Source organism: Toxorhynchites rutilus, chromosome 2 (assembly GCF_029784135.1).
Source record: "Toxorhynchites rutilus septentrionalis strain SRP chromosome 2, ASM2978413v1, whole genome shotgun sequence".
NCBI classification, from domain to species: Eukaryota; Metazoa; Arthropoda; class Insecta; order Diptera; family Culicidae; genus Toxorhynchites; species Toxorhynchites rutilus.
The window spans coordinates 343357439-343381777 of NC_073745.1; the positions used below are offsets into that span (position 1 = coordinate 343357439).

Below are 24339 nucleotides of genomic sequence, written 5' to 3' on the forward strand. Positions count from 1 at the left end.
ACTGCTATATTTTCTAATATAATGGTTTTTGATTCTCCAAAAACTTCGTCAAATATCCAAGATATGATTCTCTATGAATCAGTTGCTATTAGAATTTGTCATAAAATATCATAAGATATATAATGATAGCATGTGCCAAATATTAAAATAATCTGTTCGAAGCCTATAAGTGATGTTTCGAAGCGGAAATCAACAACGGAAAAACCAACACTACATATATGGAGTTTGGAAGAAACCGAAGAGGGATATGAATTAATTCTCGGGTAATGTTAGTGAAAAACTCAAAAGACAGGAAAAACACGACTTCTAATAAATCCAATTAGCTTTATTTTTACAAAGCCGATCGTTTGAATTAATATTACAATCAGGATAAAACAAGATTAACGTTACAGTTCCGGTAATATAAAATAAGCTTTAAATATAGTCGCAATTCAATTAAGGCTGATTTAGACGATGCCAGTCAGCGCTCTAGTTGAAGTATCCAGTGAACAGAGAACAGACACTCTGTTCAAGTTACTTGTACCAGTATCGAACAAGTAATTGGCCTCTAACTTGAACAGAGTGTCTGTTCTCTATTCACTGGATACTTCAACTAGAGCGCTGACTGTCATCGTCTAAATCAGCCTTTATTTCCTTGATCCGAGAAAATGCAAAAAATGTCCAAGTGGACAAGAGGGGAGGGGTTTAGTAAATGTCCACGCTTGTCCATGGTGGGGGAGAGGGGAGTCTAAAATAATGCTTTTTCTGTCCACGTGGTGTGTGGACAGCCCCCAATTCCAAAGACGAGTGAAAACATTTCTTCGGATCATGTGATGTTTATTTGAATGTTTGTAAAAGTCACTTGGCATCCCTGTATTTCATACCCCTTGAACGTTCCGTTTCCACCGTGGTCCAACGAAGGAACAAGTATGAAACATTTGTTACATCAACATTGAATGTAAACAAACATCGCTTACGAAGCAGTAAATTTCAAATTTCAATTGGGTGATATAGGATTTACATTTGTTTTTAGCCAATAACAAGTAGAAATGAAATCGCCTTGGTGCAGCTCCGCAATTGTACTGTTAGTCGCATACGTACCGATCAGTTTTGAGGTAGAAATGGATTGCTCGGACCTACGGATGGGACAATTTATCTGTCCAGATCCTAGTATACGACACATCGATCCTAAAACGCAACAGTTAAAGGGGTGTACCAAGGAGAACAGGGCCCGCATGTGGTGTATAGCTGCTGAGGGAATTGTCTGCAGCGAAACCAAGAACTCGAGCTTCACCCGGGAGGTGCCGTGCAAGTGGACGTAAGTCACGACATTGGCCATTAAATGATGCAATTTTCCGGGTATCACTTTTCAGAAAACAGTTATCTTAAGTCCCACTCAGACGAATACCCATTCTGAACTTATTTTTCTCTTTTTCCAGAAATGGTTACCACTTCGACACGGCTCTCCTGCTCTCAGTATTCCTAGGGATGTTTGGTGCAGATCGGTTCTATCTAGGCTATCCCGCCATTGGTTTGCTCAAATTTTGCACCCTAGGTTTCATGTTCCTCGGTCAGCTGGTGGATGTCATTCTGATAGCCACACAAGTTGTTGGCCCAGCGGATGGATCATCGTATGTTATTCCCTTTTACGGTCCTGGCATTACGGTAGTCCGCAGTGATAATTGGACCTATCGATTACCCCAGGATAATTGGTGATTGTTAGTTTGCATTTTCTGTCCTAATAAAATATAGTAATGAATTGAAACCAAAATAAAGCATAAATTTTTGTAATAAACGGAATGAACTTTTGAAATGATACATTACGGACACATCGTACCATCATCTTCGACGACGTCGCCTTCGTTTTGCTTTATTTCATGTCAGAAAATAAACAATCCATCACGAGAGAGCATGCTGGCATAAAGCTAGCGAAGTTACATAAACAGGATTAGCTAATAGCACATTGGTTTTATTGCTCGCTTTACGGATATCTTTACAGCGTTTTGATTGGATTAGAATACATTTCGCTTGGTAGCTCCGATGGTTTTTTATTTGTTGTTTGTCCTTGGCAAGATGAGTTCTTTAAATGATGTAAATAACGAGTATAACGGTCGATAAATGAAGCTAGACATTCTGTGTATTGCTTAGTATTGTGTTTCCATGAATGCGTTCTGGCATTTTGTTGGATTATTCTTATTTTATGGAAATATATCTAACGTTTTGAATTATTTCATCAATTTAGAAAGAGATTTCTTACAAAATATTTGTAGAAATTTATTACAATCTCTCGGTTGTGTGAAGGAGTCCACTGAAGACATAGACGGATTTCATTCCAACTCGTCTAAGGGATTGGCATGACCCTCTTACCTAATTAAGCAACATGGCACACTTAATATTCCGCAAATTTATCCAGAGTCTATGGAAAGGACTAAATATTTTTGATCATTTTTTTTATAATTTTTTTTTATTCGAAAATGGTAGGTCTTACAAAAAATTGATCTATGAAAGAGTTTGAGGAAAATAAATGAATATTCAGAAAAAAATACTGAAAAAATATTTTTTGAAATTCTACACTGAAAAAAATCAATTTTAAAAACTAAAAGTCGATTTTCTCAAAATGGTCATCTCATAGTTTGATGAAATGGTAGATAAATTTTTACCCTACAACTCTTCCATGCATCGTAACATGTGCATAAAAGTTTTCATAATAAAATATTTTTCAAGATTTTTTCATGAAAATTTTAAATTTTTCTTTGTACAGCTATAGAAAAAATCAATAACAGGTAGAAATGGAGTTTTCAGCTTGTTTTTGTAGTCAAATACAATATATTTCAATTCAGAGAGCCACGACAGCTCTCAAACAATAGCCATCTGCCAAAAATTTCTTGATCGGTCGGTCTGGTATCGAATAGTTGTTGTAGATTTAGGTATCTATTAAGAGTCACTGTAAGACACTGTAGATATGATAATAAAAAAAGGGTTTGCAGTTGTTTGAAAATTACTAATCGTGACCGGCAGCAAATATAAAGTGACTGAAAATAAATAGCATCATTTTGTTTCTGCGTAATCATCAGAATTCAACAAAGAAAAGTGTGACATTGTTTAGCAACATGAGTCAAGCCGTGATCTCCAGGATTTGCAAGGATTACAAATGCAGTGCTGGTATTAACAACCCCAAGTGTAACCGTAATAAACTACGTCGGTTAGCAGTGATTTGGCACAATAGGAAAAAACGACGTATAGATGAGGGTAACACTAACCAAAATATTGAAGATTCACAAGCTTCTTCAAATGGTTTACACGGTTACTTGTCGATGGTTGAGGATTTTGAAGACATTGCTTGCACAATAAAGGGTGTGTCACATCAAATTGCATCACGGAAAAAAACGCTGTAGAAATTTAATTTTTAGGAATTATATCTTCAGCTTTCGCTTATAATCAGATAAGAGTGTATAGATCACGTTGGCCATGCTTCACTGTCAATTTTTTGTAAATTTGGAAAAATTTCGTCGAACGAAAAAGAGCGTCGTGAATTAATCCTGTGCACTCATTTCGAGAATCCGGAGTTGTCACATCGGGACATCGGTAAGATGCTGGGAATCGTCCAATCCACGGTCCGGCAAAAATGGATGCTCCGTCAGTGGTTTCATTGGAGTATGAATCAAAACATAGCATAACTGCATGCTCTAAACAAACATATTTTTTACATTTCATGCAGTTGTTCTATGTTTTTCGGGTCTTTTATCGAAGAGAAGAATGTATAACGACCTTCTAGATAATTACCAGATGATAAGAAGATGAATAGAAGATGGCTCTGGAATATAAAATTTGCATAGTTTTAATATTCTTTGTCTCTGTTTTCTTGGTAAACTAACAATTAATGCCTTTTTTTAGATGGGGCATAAAAAGGTGATATAAAAGGATTTCTAGGAACTTCCTTTTCTTTTTTTTTGTTTTCTTGTCGATATTGTCCATTATAAAAAAATATCCCCGAAACTGTATCTGTTAAAAATTACCATAAGCTACCGATTAGTTTATAGTTTACTGTTTACAATTCTTCCACAAGTGAAATTATTTCCCAAGTATGTATATGTATGACCATTATATTTGGCGAAAAACTATACAAAAGTCACAAATTTATATTTTGCTTTTGAACGTATGAGTCAAATGACGAATAGTTAATATATGGATCCGTTCAATCCAGTTACAAAAGGGACTGAAATCAAATAAGAAAAGTCAGGTAATGATCTTATGCATTATATAATATTTGATAGATATTCCATGCCACTAACGTTAATTTATACATTTCATTCAACAATATTCTAGAATATTACAAAAGGCACTTGTCCAAAAAAGTTACTCCTATACTCGCGTCATACCGAAAGTGTTAAAAAGTGAAACACGTCCCATTTGTACCAACACATGCGATACGCTAAACGATGACGAACGACGAATGACGAAGCTAGAGAGACTCGCAAAGTCGTAGTGTTGATATTTTCTGAGAAATGAGCGAATTATTGATTTGTCGGTCTGACAGACCAATGCGCGAGTATAGGAGTGTTAAGTGGAAATGAGCATTTAGAGCTCGACAGTTATTCTCTAGACAAAAATTGTCTTCGACAAAGTTGTTACATATAATAGAGCGCTCATTTTCATGCTATCAAGAATAGGGTGACTAAAATTGTCGTTGAAATAAAAAATATAACTTGCTTATATTTATAGATAGAGGTAAATATAGTTCGACAATATTGTAGTCTCAGTTATTTGAGACATCTTTGTAGAACAAAGTATTTTTCTATCTCTTGAAATAACCGATATAGCGCCTTTTTTCTAAGTTGCGTTGAGGTCACCATGAAAAACTGTTTTTGCTCTAACTTTTATGTTTCAAATTCTACATACAAACTGTCTTCGGAGGACTTTTAGAGCCTAGAGTAAAATTTCAAAAAGTTACCCTATACAAAATGTTCACCACCTCGGAAAAACACTCTATGCCGAATTTCAGCTCAATCAGACTTAAGGGAAAGTGGCGCAAAGTTTTTTGTTTTTTGAAAATCGAAAAATCACACAAGGGAGGAGTGAAGGAAATCGGGTTTTTCAAAAATTTTCTTTTGATGCCAAATGTCTTAAAATTGCATGAAACGTTGAGATCTAGTGTCATCTCGAAAAAAATTTTTTTTTTGGCAAAAATCGGCACTCTGGGACTCTGGACTCTGGGTTTTTTTTCGGAGTACGAAACGAAAAGTATGGTTTTGGGTGCCAATAAAAATGGTTATCTCGATTTTTTATTCGGAAATAGCCACGAAATGTTGATTTACACGATAATATACCCTATGCAAAATATTAGCTCATTCGGTCTTCATTTACTAGTGTCGCAGACTTTAAAATTTAAGTTTTTTGAAAACCGAAAAATCCCCGGAGGTCGATTTTCAAAAAACTCAAACTTTGACCGCTTTGCGCCACTCTCCTAGTCCAAGTCCTATTGAGCTGATATTTTGCATAGGGTGTTTTTTCGAGGTGGTGAACATTTTCTATGGGTTAACTTTTTGAAATTCCCAGAAACACCCAGTACACCCAGAAAATTTAAATTTTCGAGAAAAAATCTTGAGAAAGTTTTTGTTAGAAAAACTTTTTTGCCTTAAATATGCACAAGTTGCGTTGTAGGGCAAATATTTATCTATCATTTATCTGCCATTTAATCAAAATCTGAGATGACCATTTTGAGAAAATCGACTTTTAGTTTTGGAAATCGATTGTTTTTTTTAGTGTAGGATTGAAAAAAAAATAATTTTTTGGTACTTTTTTTCAGAAAATTCAATTATTTTCCTCAAACTCTTCCATAGGCCACTTTTTTGTAGGACTTACTATTTTCGAGTAAAAAAAAATAATTTATCCCTTTCCATATGTTAGTCTAGATAAATTTTCGGAAAACTAAGTATGCCAAGTTGTTTAGTTAGGTAAGGTCTTCACGCCCAGAAAGTTTCATTGAGTTCTGAGAGGGTCAAGTCAACATCTGATCGAGCTGGCGCGAAATCCGTCTATATCAGTGATTTTCAACCGGTGGGGAATTCCCCCTAGTGGGAAATTTGGTCAGTGAAAGGGGGGAAATCTGCAAGGGACTATTGCACATTTACTTCGCTTTAAATTTGACAATGATTAACAAAAATTGCCACAAAAACTTTTTTAGATACGCTAAAATTTGCGATACTCGGCAAACACTTCCAAATCTGGAATGTAATGTTCGATTGAACAACTTCACAATGTTTGAAAGACTTTTGTCAGAGAATGATGATGGAACAGACGAAGAAACCGTACAGAAGACCATTAAAAAGGAAATTGTAAATTTTTTACAACAAGTTAAGTTTGGAACATATTTTCCTTATATCAAAGAACAAGATTTGGACATGGTTTGAATTCCCTTTCGACCGGCAGTGACAAAAGTTTCGGATCAATCTCAGAACAAACTCATCGATCTGAAAATGATCGATTTTTATCCTGATATGCGAATTAAGCGTGTTGTTGTCTTGTGGCGATTTTGGAAATCATTCAGACGCAGGCGCCATACTGACTTTATATATCTTTTTTGTAATCAGATACAAGTCTTCTTCTTCTTCTTCTTCTTCTTCTTCTTCAATGGCACTAACGTTCCTAGAGGAACTTCGCCGTCTCAGCGTAGTATTACTTGCGTCATTTTTTATTAGTACTTAGTTGAGATTTCTATGCCAAATAACACGCCTTGAATGCATTCTGAATGGCAAGCTCTAGAATACGCGTGATCACAGTGCAAGTCGGAGGAAATTTCTTTGACGAAAAATTCCCCCGACCAGAACGGGAATCGAACCCGAACACCCGGCATGTTAGTTATGACGCTAACCACTCGGCCACGGGAGAACACATCAGATACAATCAGATACAAGTACAAAATCTTATTTTTTGTGAATATAACTTGAAAGCCTTTTGGATTCTTTCATTATTTTACTGATATGCTACAGACTTTCTTAAAAATTCTGATAGGGGGAAGCACTGGGATTCGTTTTCGTAAACGGGGGAATGGAGCAGAAATGGTTGAAAACCACTGGTCTATATGATTGCAAGAATTACTGGACTAATGGGACTAATTGTGTGGGATCTACCAATGGAATAACGGGGCTGTAAGATGGATGAAAAGAAGTTTTCGAAGATTACTTATCTAAGCGAAAAAAAGTCATTGAAATGTTGAACCTTTCTCAGCTCAATGAAACTTTATAGGCACTCATCTTATTTCCTCACAAGAATAAGATATCTATTAAGTGTTTTGGTTGAAAAATTATTCATTAATGTAATGAATTTTCCCACATTCCTCGTCAGCACACTTTCGTAAGTTGGCAGCCCATGTGGAGTAAATATGAGTTCGGTCGTTGGTTACACATGGTTCAAGGGATTGAATGTAGGACGTGATTTCATTCGCATGATATCTCAGCTTATGTCCAATCACTATGAACTAAATGCCCATATTTATCGCATCGGGCATGCAGCATGCAATCTATGTGATTCTAGCATGCCATGCTGATCGTTCTCAGCATTCCAGGGCATTGAGAGTAGGCAGACTAAGGGACCAAGCAGTAGGCGAAGTATATTTGTATTGGCGACCAAAATATGGTTTCGTAATTATTTGCGTCATATGGAAGAAACAAAACAATGTTCAAAATACTCACAATTTCATGATGATTTGAGCCAAATTTCTCATGAAATCTTGCAACTTTTTGTCTTTTAACGGATGACAATTGTATTGTGGCCTTATTAATATGGTGAAAACACCCAGAGAGTAGTCGTAATTTTAGTCTTCGAAAGCAGTAACATTTTCAGTGAAACGCTGCCTAATTGAAGACTATTTTCTCACATCACACACACCCACACTGAGAGCCATAGTAATATTAATATGGTATCGTTAAAATAAGGAAAATTCGTTTGTTTCTACGGCCATGGGGGAGTGAAAATGTTTCACTAAAATATCACTTTTGTTGGTTTCCTTCGACGTGATTTCACAAATGTCCACTGCAAGCTATCACATTATGTTTATAATACGCGGGAACATCAATAAAATGTATGTTTTTCATTGATAACTTCTTCTTCTTCAATGGCACTAACGTTCCCAGAGGAACTTCGCCGTCTCAACGTAGTATTACTTGCGTCATTTTTATTAGTACTTAGTTGAGATTTCTATGCCAAGTAACACGCCTTGAATGCATTCTGAGTGGCAAGCTCTAGAATACGCGTGATCACAGTGCAAGTCGGAGGAAATTTCTTTGACGAAAAATTCCCCCGACCAGAACGGGAATCGAACCCGAACACCCGGCATGTTAGTTGTGACGCTAACCACTCGGCCAAGGGAGCACAAATCATTGATAACACACTCATTGAAAAAAAGCATTTTCACACGGATGCGGTGGGCAATCAGAGATAAACACAACGGCTGACGTCACTATTTGAGAGATAGTTTTGGCAGCGCATGCTATGTCACTCGAAACTCTACCATCTTCATTACCTTTTTTCCAGGACATTGGTAGCCAGCATAGAAAATCATGAGCCTAGAAATCATAATCTAAAATTAAAAATGAAGTGCTCCGCGCAATTCTTCAGCTTAAAATCACAGCTGCAAATCGTCAAGAAAGCTTCCGGATGGGTATCCAAACATCGCTTGCCAAAGGGAACTATCCAACGTAATCAAATATTAACATTTATGACTCCAAACTTTAAACAATACGTGAGCCCCCTAAGCGCGAGCCCTGTTTTATGCTGCCTACGCTCAATTTGCATTGGATGGGATAGGGTTGCCAGAGTCCCGAGGCAGACAATCAGAAATCTACCTTCGAGATATCTTAGGTAGCCACGATTTTAACATGTTCCTCAGGAACGCTCATATTAACATTAAATGATGTTTCTCCGTTGTATTTCTTTACTAACGCTTGCATTGAAAAAATGGACAAATTTTACCTTTTTTTTTTCTCAATTTTTAGATCAATTTTTATCGATTTTTATTTAAAAAAACGAAAATAAAGCATATTGTAGGACATTTTCGGTGTGCACACCCCTTTTTTCGATAACGCGTTTTAAACGGTGAACAAAATTCTTCATGCACAACTCTAACATTACGACTTCAATGCTGTTGAAAATCCGAGTTATTTCTTCTTTAAGTTCCTCCAAATTTTGTGGCTTATTAACATAGCAACGGTCCTTCGCGTACCCCCAGAGGAAGTAATCGACGACGAGAAATGTTGAAATTCTTACCATAAAAGGACAAAGGAAATTTGTCCCATTAAATCATGTTTTGTATTATTTCTATCGCCATCCGAAAATTACCATTTTTTAATGCAAGGGTTATATCTCTCCTTTCCGATCGATTAACTTTTATTTACTCACCGCAATACAAACACATACTCTTTACAGATACACAGGCCGAAGGTTGTGCAGGCCAATGATGATTCTACACGGGCTGAAGATTGTGTCGGTCAGTGATCTTTATACCCTCGATTTCTCGATTACACCCTCGCTGGATGTGGAGTATAGCCTAGAGGCTGCAGCTGCATCCCAATAAAAAGTACAGGAAATCCTTTTTTTGTGCGATTTTCTGTTCATGTGCGTTTTTTTGTGCGGTATATGAAAAAAGCATGTTTGAAGAAATTATCGTCCATTTTGTTTTTTTTTTAGATGTGATTGATATGTTTGTGATTGCGTCATTTTGATATGTTGATCATCTGAATCGGTCTAGTACTTCAAAAGTTATGAATTTTTGAAAAAAGTCATTTTTGGCAAAAAGAGGAAAAAGTTGATTTTTCGGACAACCCTTAAATGGAAATGGTCATCCTACTGAAAAAATAAAAAAATACTCGTTGCATTAGAAATATTGTTTCAATTCTTGCGTAACAAAAGGCGCAATAAAGTGAGCTTACAAGGCAACGGCAAATAGTGTTTTTGGGATTAAGGATCAATGGCAACTATATTGCAACCAATTTTTTCAACTGTTTCAATAGTTTTTTTTATGAAAGATATAATATGTTTTCTTCCTCACGTAACGATTATGTTCTCTGAAGTTGAAGTTCTAGTTTCCAGGCCTTATAAGGGATTGAGATAACAGAATTGCTTTTCTCCGCTTTGATTGGACATTGTATTGGACGAGTAGTACTTCGCTCATTCTGAAGAAATGCCAAAATGGGATCATTCATCTACAAGAAATCGTTTTCAAAAGTGCCTTGCTGAATGAAAGCCTGCAAATTCAATACTGTTTAACAAATCAACTCAATGAAAGACCTTCCTCCGAGTTCCACCAATTCACATTGTTTCCAAGACTCCCGCCGTCACGGTTGGTTCGTAAGGCGCAATGAAAGCAAAAACCATGTTTCTATGCCATCCTTTGCTTCAGAAATCATTTACACCATAATGATAGTACAACAGTGTGCGCTTGTCGGAATATTAAACCATTTTTTCCCGTCCCATTCAAACACCTTCGACCGGTTTAGACGGTTATATTCGATATCCTTAGCACAATAACCTACCTTTTCCTATTCCTCGCTCCGAAGGAACAAACAACGCGTATACGTTGCCAACAAAAGTGAACTTTTCACGCTTTGTGTGCGCCGTGAAAAATTTGGCCTGTGGCCACAAGTTCCCCATCATTCAGCGTGAGTGGCAGTGTAATGTTTAGATCTTTTTTTTTTGCCAGTTAAACAAGGGATCGATAGCAACGGTAGTGAACACGTGCTATTAGGGTGTGTTATGGGGAATTCCGAAAGGAATACACAACAAAACGTGGTCGAGTGAGTGTTGTTGAGCCAAATCGATGAAAGCCACCGTAATAATAAGGATAACGCATAAAACTAGGGAAAACATTGAGTGTACAAAGTTTATGAAAAAGTATTAATGCAAATCAGTAACGAACGTTGTCCTTGAGACACTGAGTTGTCGCGTGTCTTTTTGCCTCCTCTGTGGGGCACTTTGCATCCAAATACCCCGAGTAACTGAACAAAAAGTCATAGTCAATTTTGGATCGTTCAGCTATTGTTCTAAGTGATGGCGATGGTCGTCGTTTGGGTGGAGTGTAGAGTGTTGGATATGCGAGGTTCGTTAAAAAATCAGATTTCTTTTTTAATATTTCTATATTTGTCATCCCCTGTTGTCCCCCGTCAATATATACTAGGGTGCCAATGAAAATGGTTATCTCTAATTTCAAAAAGTTACCTCATAAAAAGTGTTCACCGCCTCGAAAAAAACACCCTATGCCAAATATTAGCTCAATCGGACTTAAGGGAGAGTGACGCAAAGCGGTCAAAGTTTGAGTTTTTTGAAAATCGAATAATCACCCAAGGGGGGGAGTAAAGAAAATCGGAATAAAGGAGTAAAGGAAGTTTTTTTTGATGCCACATGTCTTAAAATGACATGAAACGTCGAGATCTAGTGTCATCTCGAAAAACCTCGGAGTACGAAACGTAGCGTATGGTTTTGGGTACCAATAAAAATAGTTATCTCGATTTTTCATTCGCAACTTGCTGCAAAATGTTGATTTGCACGATAATATACCCTTTGCAAAATATTAGCCTATTCGAACTTCATTTATTAGTGTCACAGAGTTTTTTTGAAAAACTAAAGATCACCGAAAATTGGGGTTTAAAAAAAAAAACATTGGTGCCAAATGTTTCAAAATTGCATTACTCGTCGAGCTTCACTGTTATATCAAAAAAAAAGTTTGTCGAAAAAAAAATTTTTTTTTTGGAGCTTGATAGTTTTTCCGTCTGAAAAGTCGATTTTTAACAAATAAACATTTTTAGGTAACTGTAAATCTCGACGTGTCATGCAATTTTAAGATATTTGGCATCAAAAAGAATTTTGAAAACCCCGATTTCCGGTGATTTTTCTGTTCTCAAAAAACTCAAATTTCAACGTCTGCAACACTAATAAATGGTCGGTGTTAAATCATACCGGACCATGTGACATTTTTTTTGATTTCGAGAAAAACGAGCTTGAAGTTTGGCGCTATAACGGGCTTTCGTTGAGCATTCCAAATAACTTCAATACGTTATTCGTGCTGTACAGGGTGACAAAAAACAGAAAGTGGGTTATATCTATGGTATAACCGCAATGGTGACGTAGGACTATCGTTTATTTAGTGATCATTTGTTTGGAGATACAAGGTTTTATGCGCCAATATTGGATACGAAAATATCCTACTGATGGGGAAGAATAATCTGAATAATCTGAAGCTTTCCTGCTAATTGCACTTGATTGAAAAATCACAGAACCAAATGTATTTGGTCGCAGTGCTATATGGTTAGAAAACATTAAAATAAACTCTTTCGCTTGCATGTTATTTTCAATGCCAAGGGGAACTGGCATATTATTTTGCAGCAGCGATATCTTTCCGGATTCTTCTCGAAGTCCACCACCAGTGGTTAATACTAACACGATAACCACCTGTTAATTGCACTTGATTGAAAAATCACAAAACCAATTGTATTTGGTCGCAGTATAATATGGATAGAAGACGTTAAAATAAACTCGTTCGCTTGAATGTAATTTTCAATTCCAAGGGGAACTGGCAGATTATTTTGCAGCAAAGATCACTTCTTTCCGGATTCTTCTCGATAACCAGCAAACGTAAAGAATTTCGCGCGTGTATGTGTGTGTGGCGGTTGCTCCGATGTATCAAGCGGAACCAATTTTCGATGCTGATATTCTCTCGGTCGTCTTCTCTTCTCTTTCTGATGGATCGGCTTTTCTGCGCTCCGTCACAGTCCCAAACAAACTGAATGCGTTTCAGGTTAGGTCAGGCCAGGTAATGAATCCCTTGATCCCTCACCATCCAGCTCGTCCAGCTCGTTCAGTAACGATGTTGTCTTGTCGATGTCCTCACGAAAAATGAATGCGTTTCACCACCAGAATATCGCTTAAGTATGCTTTTTGTTCGTGACTGAATCGAAAGAAGGTGTGGTTTACGATGGCTATTTGGAAGGCAAACTAGAGGCGAATGAACTCTTTGAGTTTGAAACTTTTGGCGACTGAGCAATAATTGATTGAAAATTATATGTTTTTCGCGATGCGAAACATTTTCCATTGCGCGCGCATCTTGTATTCGATACGAAAATATTCTACTGATGGGGGAGAATAATCTTCAGAAGCTTTCCTGCTAATTAATTGCATTTGATTGAAAAATCACATAACCAAATGTATTTGGTCGCAGCGTTATATGTTAGAAAACATTTAAAAAAAACTCTTTCGCATGAATGTATTCTTCAATTCCCAGGGGAACTGGCAGTTTGTTTTTCAGCAACGATAATATTCTTCCGGAATCTTCTCGATGCTGGATGGCATCCAAACGAAAAAAAATTCCGCGCGTGTATGCGTGTGTGTGTGGCGGCTGCTCCGATCTCTTCCCGGGGAACCGTTTGTGGCATCACTCTCCTCCTGATGGATTCCCTTCTGGCCTAAGGTGCACAAACAGGCTCTTGGTGACACCGTTCATCCGCGCCTTCATGATAAACGAAGAGCTTCACCACAACAGCGACAACATGCTCCAATCGCTGTTCAATTATAACTGAATGAATTTCCGAGCGGCGCTCGCTTATATACCGATTGGTGATTTCAATAGCCTGTTTTGAAAGCAATTTTAAGACTATTGAAACAAGTTTTTGGATCAAAAAGTAACAAGTATATAACGCGTAGACATTTTATCTTTCGAATGAAGTGTTTATCATACCATTTCGTTCAGTTGTTTAGGAGATATTAACGTTCAAAATCTCGGTCTCCGGCGTAACGCTTTTGTTTTCGAAACTTTGATTTTACACCCCGGTATAGAAATGAAAGACGTAGTCCTACGTCAAAAAGTCCGGTCACACTTTTTTGAGGTCGCCTGTAGCCTACACGTTGCATCTCTCTGGTTCCATCTATATGTCAAATGAAAGGGCTAACTTTGCTGCCCAAAGTGGCAGAGTTTCGTTTCTGTGCAGTTTGTTTACATTGAGTTGTGAGCCATGGCAGAGTTAAGAGCAGCTGTTATCGCTGAATATGTGAAAGGATACAAACCCGGACACATATTCAAACACCTAAAACCGCTCGGAATCAACCGGAAATTCGTGTACCGGACCATAAATCGGTACCTAGAGACCGGAGGCACCGAAGACAAGGCACGATATGGACGACCAAGGTCTGTGAGAATTCCAAGGCTGAAAAAGATTATACAAGACCGGATTCGCCGGAATTCCGCCCAATCTGCACGGAAGCTGGCCAGGAACCTTAAAATGAACCGAGAATCAATCCGCCTGCTTCTGTGCAAGGATTTAAAACATACACCGTACAAAAAACAGGTGGTTCATGGGGTTACCAAAGCTACAAAGGACAAGAGGTACCAACGGTAGCGGGAGTTGCTCGGTTGGCGCGCAGATGACGAGATTATTTTTTCGGACGAGAAGCTGTTCGTTTTGGAGCAAACAGTCAATCGCCAAAATGATCGAGTTTGGAGTGTGAGCCTCCAGCAAGCTCCTGCGGACAAGCTGAACGTTTCCCGGTTCCAAAATAAGACGTCAGTGATGGTTTGGGGAGCCATTTGCAAGAGAGGTAAACTGCCTCTTATTTTTATCGAAAATCAACGCAGCGTACTACCTGGACACGGTTTTGAAGAAAAATGTTCTGCCTCAAGCTGAACTATTGTTTGAAGACGATTACTACTGCTTCCAGCAAGATGGCACCCCATCCCACCCCGCAAAGGTTGTTCAGGCGTGGTGTGAGGAAAACTTGACCGATTTCATTTCGAAGAATGAATGGCCTCCGTCGTCTCCGGATCTGAATCCACTGGATTATTTCGTGTGGGGATACATGATGTCGAAGCTGAACGACTATAAAATAACAAATTTGGAGCAATTCAAGCGAGTTATCACGAAAATCTGGGACGAGATGCCGATGGAGCACGTGCGCGCCGCTTGCGACGACTTTCCGAGACGTCTGAAGCTGGTTCGATCAGAGAAAGGTGGTGTAATTCCTAGATATCGTCTGTGAAGTATCTTTATGAGTTACCGAATAAAGCTATGAAAGCCAGATTCAGATTTTCTTCTTATTCTTTGGAATATTGAGACTTTCCTGTGTGACCGGACTTTTTTGTCACCCTGTACGTGTGATTTTCCAAATCTGATGAGTGTTGTATGTAGCTTAAGTAATGCTTTACCAAATGCAATCAATAACTCGAAAATAACTCACACTTAAACCGCTTATCGCCACTCTTCCTTAAGTCCGATTCAGCTGATATCTTGCTTCGCGGCGAATATCTGACTTCCTTCTCAGCAAGATTGATCGCACTTTGATTGTCACAAAAGATAGTTATCGTCTCTGCTTGTCCCGATAGCTCCTCTCGTATTCCTCTCCAACATATGGCTTCTTGTCTTCCTGCTGATACCGCCATGTACTCCGCCTCTGTCGTTGAAAGGGCCACAGTTGATTGTTTGCGGCAATTCCACGAAATTGGTCCACCCGACTTCGTGAAGACATATCCAGTTATTGAACGTCGCGTCTCGATATCGTTTCCCCAGTCTGCATCACTGAAGCCAACAAAACGGCCATCTGCTTGTTTACTGTAGATAAGCTTCATCTTTTTCGTTCCTCTCAGGTACCGAAAAATACGTTTTGCTGCCTGCCAACGTGATTTACCAGGATCGCTGCAGTGATAGCAGACCGCATTAACAGCAAAACTGATATCCGGTCGAGTGCATTGTGCTAGAAATTGGAGCCTTCCTCCCAATTCTCGAAATGGAACATTCTGCATTTTGATTCGTTCTTCTTTGGTGCTAGGACTCATTTGCTTTGAAAGCTTTTGATTGTGATCTGCCGGAGTTGCTATAGTATCACAGTCACTCATGCCGAATCAGTCCAGTAGTTGTTGAATGTACTGCTTCTGGTCCAAATACACAGTCTCTCTACTCGCGTAACTCGGATTCCAAGAACTTTATTGGCCATTCCAAGATCTTTCATTGAAAACTTCATTGTAAGTTGCTTCTTCAAAGCATTTATCCAACGCTGATTGTTGGAAAACATCAGAAAGTCATCAATAAGAATATTTCAATTCTCGATTTTAAAATACATGCACGTGTCAAACCTTGATTGCGTCAGGCCAAAGCATCTGAGCTCTCCATCCAGCTTCTGATTCCAGACTCGGCTGGCTTGTTTCAATCCATACAGCGCTTTCTTCAACTTACACACTTTTGTCGAAGTTTCATTTTTGACAAACCCTTCCGGCTGCCCCAAGTTTATGTCTTCTTCGTTCAGCTCACCTTGTAGAAACGCTGTGACTGCGTCCATCTGGTGTATCTTGAGATCCATACTGGCAGCTAACGACATCAAGTATCGAATAGTAGCATACCTGACCACGGGTGAATGAGTCTCCTCATAGTCGATGCCCTTCACTTGAGAGTAATCCTTTATTACTAAACGAGCTTTATAGCGTTCTGTCGAACCGTCAGGATTCGCCTTGATTTTGAACACCCATCTGCAGCGGAGTGCTTTCCTACCTTCAGGCAAATCGGTGAGCTCCCATGTTTTGTTCTTCAGTAATGAATTATATTCCCCAACCATTGCGTCCTTCCAACGGTTGCCTTCGTTGCTCGTAATCGCTTCTTGGAATGTTTGTGGCTCATCATTCACATTGCACGGGACCTCGTATAACTGTGGAGTTTGGGAAGCTTTATGAGGAAGAATACTGAAACCCAAATGGAAATCGCGATACTTACCTGGAGTCACGCGCTCCCTCGCACTGTTCTCTACCAACTGCTGTGGGTCCTCTGTTTGTGGAGGGAATGCAGCAGGTTGTTGATCCACATTGATCAAAGAGCTGCCATTGTCGGAACTATTGCTGCCACTAAGCTCGATCCGCTGAAGGATATTTTGATAGCCTTCATTAACAACTTGTTCTTCCTCTCCTTCTAGTTCATTCTGCACAACTGTTTTGAAAGAAGTTTTTTGTACGGTAGGATCTAGTTCCCTTGGAATCATTCTATCTTCACACAGAAATATCACGTCACGGCTGACTACTATGCTCTCCACTCTGAAGCTATACACTCTGTACGCTTTCGAGTTCTCACTGTAGCCCATGAACATACATCGCTCGGATTTTGCGTCCCACTTGCGTCGCTTCTCTTTAGGGACGTATATCATTAGCTCACTGCCAAAAACGCGGAGGTACGATCGATCTGGACGTTTACCTGTGGATCTTTCTTCTGGAGTAACCGATAGACCTTTTGTCGGTGATCGGTTGACCACGTAGGAAGCAGTGGCTACTGCTTCTGCCCAGAACCACTTTTCAAGCTTAGCATTGAAAAACATACTTCTAGCCCGTTCCACTAGTGTCCGGTTCATCCGCTCTGCCAGTCCGTTCTGCTCAGGATTATACGGAACCGTCGTTTCATGATGAATTCCAGCTTTACGTAAATACCCCAGCAATGCTTGTTTAACGTATTCCTTGCCGTTGGCTCACCCGTTTGGTTCTCTGCGTACGCCTTGAAATCCTCGAACACTTCTAGAACATCTGCTTTCGACTTCAGGAAATATACAAACGCCTTCCTGCTAGCATCATCGATGAATGTTATAAAATGTCGACGTCCTCCTAGCGACGGTGTCTCCATTTGCCCACAGAGATCAGAATGGATCAGCTCAAGCACGCGTTCTACTCTGTGACCCTTTCCCTTGAATGGCTGCCGTTGGTGCTTGCCTTGGATGCACGGAATACATTGGAAAGAACCTGGATCTTCGAATTCTATTCCAGTTACCGATAGCGACACTGAACTTCCCGGTAATCGAGCTCCAGCATTGCCTTGTCCTCTGAAACCTGTTTGTGATCCGTTTCCTCCTCCAGCATCTGATCCGGCACCAGGCGCATTTTCTCGATCACTACTATTCATATTTCGTACAGGAGACCTCGTCACTGACATACTATTCACTAGATTAAATGTTCTTGAGTAATTTCTTCACATTAAGAAAAAACTTCTTTGCGAACGAAAAATTTGTCACCAAACAGTGCTGTTGCTAGGCTTTGCTGTCTGGGCCCATAACCTAATGGGACAATTGAGTGAAACACGTCTGTTTGGTATGACGGTTAGATAGAAGGAAGGAAGGAAGGTATTGAATTAGAGAGACTTTAAACTCTGAGAGTTCATTCGTCTCTAGATTAGATAGAAGAGAAAGTTTATTCTTTTATACACTCATGGCTTGCTACAATTTTAATCTAATTCATCGGTTACTTATCCAACAGGTCTTCATATCCACTTATATGTACAACTTCAAAACTGAATCTGAAGAATTAGTTGGTTATCTACAAACAGGTTATCTACCCTTAAGGAATGGTCTGGAAGGGATGTGCCACAACTTACGGACTGAGACTGAACACTTTCAGCACCCCGGAGTGCTGAAAGTAAAGGGAGTTTATTTTCTGAACATCGACTGCATTAGTCAAGATTCAGATAAAACTGAATTTTATTTAAATTCTTTTACATAAAGTGAATATTATGGTTGGTTCTGTCAGCACAAACTTCTGCATGATTATTTTTGCATTACTTCGCTGCATCTGCACAAAATGTGCCCTCCGGCTTTGGTGCATGCGGCATCAGGCATCATGCGCTGCTGTTGATCGAGCGCGCCCCATGCGTTCCGTTGGCGTTCCTACGCCAGTGGAAAACTATGATGGCGATAACGATCGCCACGATCGCCATCCAGCGCATCTCCTACACTCCCCGACCATCTTCAATCGGGACTGATAGTGAACATAACAAAACAAAGAGTGGAAAACGCTCCTTTGGAAAGATCGCACGAAACAAAATAACGAGTGAGCCAAAGTAGACTGAATCTGCGTGTATGTATGATTTTATTTTCCCTTGTACTCTTTTCTTGTCAGCATTCAAGTGCACATGATTCCACCTTCCCGCTCACCAATAACTTGCGTTAATATGGTCTTTTGCGTTGGCTTACAAAAAACAGAACATTCCAATAGTGCACAGGAAACAACTCGATTTCAACTATCCACCTATATTTTACTGCCGCGATCGAGGCCCAATGATTGCTATTTGAGTGAAAAACGAATGATTTTACAGAGACACTCGCTGGCTCAAGCAAAAGTTCCCAATTTAATTCTATCACCATCTAACGTCATTCCGAGAGGCAAATGAGGGAATGCAAAATTCTCTGAGAATAGATGAGCGTAATCGAGACAGTATTTTTCCGTTCAAATCGAGAATGAACTTTGCGAAGATGATAGGTGAATGTTTTCTGTCTCAAATGAAGTGAGGCATAAACGGAGAATAGAAGGGTGAGTTTTATCGGTGGATGAGTGTTTTTGAACGAATTTCGATGCGATTTTGCCCATACCTGATTGGGACTCGTGCGCGAACAAAATGATATCTTAAAGATGATAATAAATTTGCCGCTACGGACGAGAACAAGCGAAGTACATAGGAAGGCCTCCCAGAGGTGAAATAACAACCAGGAAGCCCACAAGGTCTTATATAGTCAGTAAAAACATTGTATATAGAAAAATAATATGAAAAAAGAGGCTATTTAGTAATATCTTTCAATTCTTAACGCGGCAAATATCGTTTGTTCTGCTTGTTTCCCGTCATCATAACGCCTTCGGTTTCCCTCGAGCTGTTTCTTCTTCTTCTTCTTCTTATATGGCACTAACGTTCCTAGAGGAACTCCGCCGTCTCAACGTAGTATTACTTGCGTCATTTTCATTAGTACTTAGTTGAGATTTCTATGCCAAATCACACGCCTTGAATGCATTCTGAGTGGCAAGCTCTAGAATACGCGTGACCACAGTGCAAGTCAGAGGAAATTTCTTTGAAGAAAAATTTCCCCGACCAGAACGGGAATCGAACCTAAACCCCCGGCATGTTAGGTTTGACGCTAACCACTCGGCCACGGGAGCACTAGATCTCGAGCTGTTTACATAGGTGAATTGATTGTCATTTTCGAAGAGTTTCATTTCACATGCGAAATGACGCTCGCTCATTGCAATTGTTAGTTACATTCGACATAACCGGCAACTCATTACTACAGCTGGCATACTGCACATCTTTTCACAAGGCTGTTTTCATTAGTTTCAATGGGTACGTTTCGAATTCAAACATTCCTTTAATTCGAATATAACACATTTCAAATTGACGATTTTCATTTCACTTCGCTTCAGTACTCAAAATAAAACAAATGGACGATAAGTTGGTACAGAGGAGAAGCGATATTTTGTTTATGAAGCGTGAAGAGAGAATAGTTAAATTTTCGGCCTGCATGAGTCTGATCCGATATGCTCATCAGGGCCTCACAATTTCACTTCAATCGACACATAGTAACTCAATAATGAGCCTATCAGCTTCCAATTTCATGCAAACTCACATAGGCTGAAAATAGTGCTACTCTCTCTTCACGCTCAATAAAGAGAATATTACTTCACCTTCTCTCATTATTCATACTCAAGTGAAGTTATCAAATCGTCAAATGAAAATGAAGCAATCTAAGCGCCTGGGTACAAAAGGATAATGACAAAATAGATGATACTATGTAACAAAAATTAAGAACCAAGCTTCAAGCTCTGTGAATTACCTTGAATCATTTTATTATTTTGAATAACGAATAACCTGATTTCAAATGTACAATTATCATTTAAGCAATATAACCCTTACGGTAGTTCAAACCATGAAACTACAACATAAAGAAACATCAATAAACGACAAGCATTTTGGGGGAAAATGCTTGAAAATATCATAAACGAGGCTGTTGAAAATTATTCCAAGTTAATTAAAAAAAAAATTTTTTTTAAGAAGACATTTTTGTGTGCATAAAAGGTTGCAGTAAACTTTTAGACAGACCAAGTCGTTGTTATTTTCGAATGCTTGACAATTTTATTGCATATAGACTGAGCTTAAAACCACAATAAACCGTTTCGCAAACAGAGTATCCGAAATTTGTTTTCTTTATAAACAGTGTCCGAAGTTTGATTTCGATTCGCTTCAATTTAAAAACAGTTTTATTCGATAATTTTTTATGTTTACAATCAAATAGGTTCCAAAGAAGAAATCTTAGAAGCATAGAGAACTAATTTATTCAAAATATCAACCAAATAATACCTGCGCATAAAGTTTAGATCTGTTTTCTGCATCAAATATCTTAAGCGTCCGAAATATGATTCAGAACGGTATATAATCGAGTCACGAAAAAAAATTTTGATGCAAATTTTTGTCCCTTTTCAGGATCACCGAAACTTTCCGCTAATGGATTATTTCTATAATTACAATGCATTATAATCCAATATCTGAATAAAATAAAAATCAGTTTATCAGTTTTTTATTTTTATTATCGAAAATCGAAAAAATCTAACTGCATTGCAATCTTGATTTTGCATATTCCAGTGTACTCCCAAAATTGATTTTTAGCTGATGTTTTGTCATCCCGATTTATGACATTAAATGAGACATAACATAACAGAAAATGTCATGACTCACAAATACTGGTAAGCATTTGTATAATATACATGGTACAGCAATATAAGATTAATACGAGCGAGCGAAACAAAAGACAAATAAGCTTTCCGCATACTTTGCCACATACTCGGCCCAGACCGAAATAGATATTGTTCTCCTTCATGCGCTCCTTTTTTACTCATAGAAAACACTTCCCAACTTGATTATATAATCAGGTGCAATATTATCACGTATTTGCTGAACAACTGCTGAAGCATCATTAGCCATGTGGATAGCGTGGTCGTGTAAAATAGCTTTGCATTCCAGCCGGCCTTGGTTCGATCCCCATTGACGTCGTATGGACTTTTTTTTGGCAAAATTCCAAATGAAATGAGAAAAGAAAACAGAAAAAGATGTCTGCACGCTACATACAAACCATTTTCAAGCTTTTAAAACAGCTAATTATTTGCGCTTTTGACTCTTCAGCACGAGACACAAATTTCATCATTACTCGAGAATTAATCAAGCAAACGAAACCAAATTTGACATGTGAAGGTTTTAGGGTAAATGTGCAGTAAATTTTTACGGTGGTTAGATATCCCTCCCTCCTCTCTAAGGGGGGCTGCCATACAAATGAAACACAAATTTTAGGATTACTCGAGAATTAATCAAGCAAATGAAACCAAATTAGGCATCTGAAGGTTTTAGGGTGCAATAAATGTTTCTATGGTGGCTAGATACTCCATCCCCCTCTCTAAGGGGGGCTGCCATACAAATGCAACCAAATTAGGCATCTGGAGGTTTTATGATGCAATAAGTGTTTTTACGATGGATAGATACTCCTCCCCCTCCAGAAACACAAATTTCTGGATTACTCGAAAATTAATCAAGCAAATGAAACCAAATTAGGCATCTGAAAGTTTTATGGTGCAATCAATGTTTCTATGGTGGTTAGACACTCCATCCCCGTCTCTAATGGGGAGTTGCCATACAAATGAAACCCAAATTTCTGCATTACTCGAGAATTAATCAAGCAAATGAAACCAAATTAGGCATTTAGAGGTTTTAGGGTGCAATAAATGATTCTATGGTGGTTAGATACTCCTCCTCCCTCTCATTAGGGGGAGGGGGGTCTGCCAAACAAATGAAAGACCAATTTCTACATGACTTGAAAACTAATCAAGAAAATACCAAATTTGGCATATGAAGGTTTTGGTAGACACAAAACGCTTCTATGGCGAATAGACACTCCTCCCGGGAGGGGTCTGCCATACAAATTGTTGTGTTTCGGCGTTGGAGTGAAACGCGTAATTCACAAACAATAAATTAAAAGAAGTTTATTAAACATTGATAACGAATAAAACTATGTGTAACTCGTGCTATTGCAAACTCGTGACTAACAGTTGAAGAAGATGACAGTTGTCTTGCCGCCGACCCATCCGTCGTAGCATCTGTCAAACCTGACTACTGTCAGTTGACGAGCCGTTGTGGTATAATCTGTGGAGGGCTACCCAACACAAATGAAGCATACATTTCCGCATAATTCATGAACTAATCAAGCAAACGGAGCTAAATTTGGCATGTGGAGGTTTTATGGGGAAGAAACATTTCTAAGGTGGTTCAACATTCCTCCCACCTCTCTAAGGGTGTGCTGTCATATGAATGAAAAACAAATTTCTGCATTATTCGAAAACTAATCAAGCAAATGGAGCCAAATTTGGCTTTTGGAGATTTTAGGGGGCACGAAATATTTCTATGGTGAATGGACAGTCCTCCCCCCTCTCTAAGGGGAGAAGGAGGGAGGGGACTGTCTTTATTCTATCATATTTTCTGTATCAAAAATGTATCCCATGTAACGGAGAAACATGTTGTTTGCAAATGGTTGAAAAATCTTAAACGAGAATTGTGTCTGAAAATAATCTGATATTATAATGATGACTTTTGGAAGAAGTACTAGGATTTTTTTTATTAAAAGGTAAATTCAACGGGGTCGATTAGAAGATCAATCAATGAACAGTTCTGCGATTGGACTCATGAACTTGCGCTTAGTAAGAAAACATGTTTTTTGACAAAATGTCGGCCGTTTGAAAAAAATGCTGTTAAAAACGCTATTTTCACATTTCTAGATTTTTTGAAAATAGTGGAATTAATTTTTTTTATTTTTTTATTGGTTGATATATGCATCAGATTGTATTCATATAAATTCGATTCAGTAGAACTTGAGATATCGAGTACGCCAGTTTGGAAAAAACTAAAGTAAATGATTTTGGTTTGTCCAGTTGAAAATATGATCATGGTTTGTCCACTTTTTTGAATGCTCTAATTCAGCACACCTTTGTCAAATCAGGGATTTGAATGTTTCAAAACAAATAAATAAAATTGTCTTTTCCATGATTTACGGTAATTTTGTAGTATATTTTTACGGAATCACATGTTTCTTAGGATTATAAAATACACCATCTATTGGTGTCAATGAGCCCCTCATTCGAGCTAACTTTTAATCGATCACCAGATGATTATTTCGCACGTATTCAAACCTTTTCTAGATTATAACACTTATAAATATTGTAAACATCATGCGTGCACACCATTTGTATCAGATTCACATAGCTAAACCAATAAATTAACGCATTTTGATGAACTCAATTCCGATCATGAGTTGTCTAATTCAATAATGTTGTTTTGTCCACACGATTTCTATGGCAACCGCTTGGCGCGCTGCAATTTGTTTATTGTGTCCTTCGCGCATAGCACAAATAAAGTTTCTCTATGTTGAGTGTGTTGAGGTGAACACTTTTAAAATGCCCAAGAAAAGGTAATATTCTGAAGAAAGCCTAAATTATGAATGGGTCAATATGATGACAGTAAACTCAGGCAATGATAAATGCAACATCTACTGGAGAATTCG

General features: G+C 38.4%; 2 protein-coding genes across 5 annotated transcripts in view; both read left to right on the plus strand.

Annotated features, from left to right (window-relative positions):
- Nucleotides 1-944: 944 nt before the first annotated feature.
- Nucleotides 945-1779, plus strand: LOC129769981 (TM2 domain-containing protein CG10795). Its single transcript, XM_055772533.1, has 2 exons — nucleotides 945-1297; nucleotides 1419-1779. The coding sequence occupies exons 1-2, from the start codon at nucleotides 1029-1031 to the stop codon at nucleotides 1693-1695; spliced, it is 546 nt and encodes a 181-aa protein (XP_055628508.1). The 5' UTR covers nucleotides 945-1028; the 3' UTR covers nucleotides 1696-1779.
- Nucleotides 1780-10511: 8732 nt separating this feature from the next.
- Nucleotides 10512-24339, plus strand: part of LOC129768927 (uncharacterized) — an 89007-nt gene continuing 75179 nt past the window's right edge. Inside the window, exon 1 of one of the 4 annotated variants that reach the window (XM_055770875.1) lies at nucleotides 10512-10634. The gene's annotated coding sequence lies outside the window, so the exon portion shown is untranslated. Of the gene's footprint in view, nucleotides 11072-24339 lie in introns of all 4 variants that reach the window. The other 3 variants (XM_055770873.1, XM_055770874.1, XM_055770876.1) reach the window with 3 other exon arrangements.

Excerpts from the sequence above, each read along its gene's own strand:
- LOC129769981 (XM_055772533.1), top strand. The coding sequence starts at position 1,029 with ATGAAATCGCCTTGGTGCAGCTCCGCAATTGTACTGTTAGTCGCATAC. Across the intron at positions 1,298-1,418 it reads GAGGTGCCGTGCAAGTGGAC|AAATGGTTACCACTTCGACA; the intron begins GTAAGTCACGAC and ends CTCTTTTTCCAG.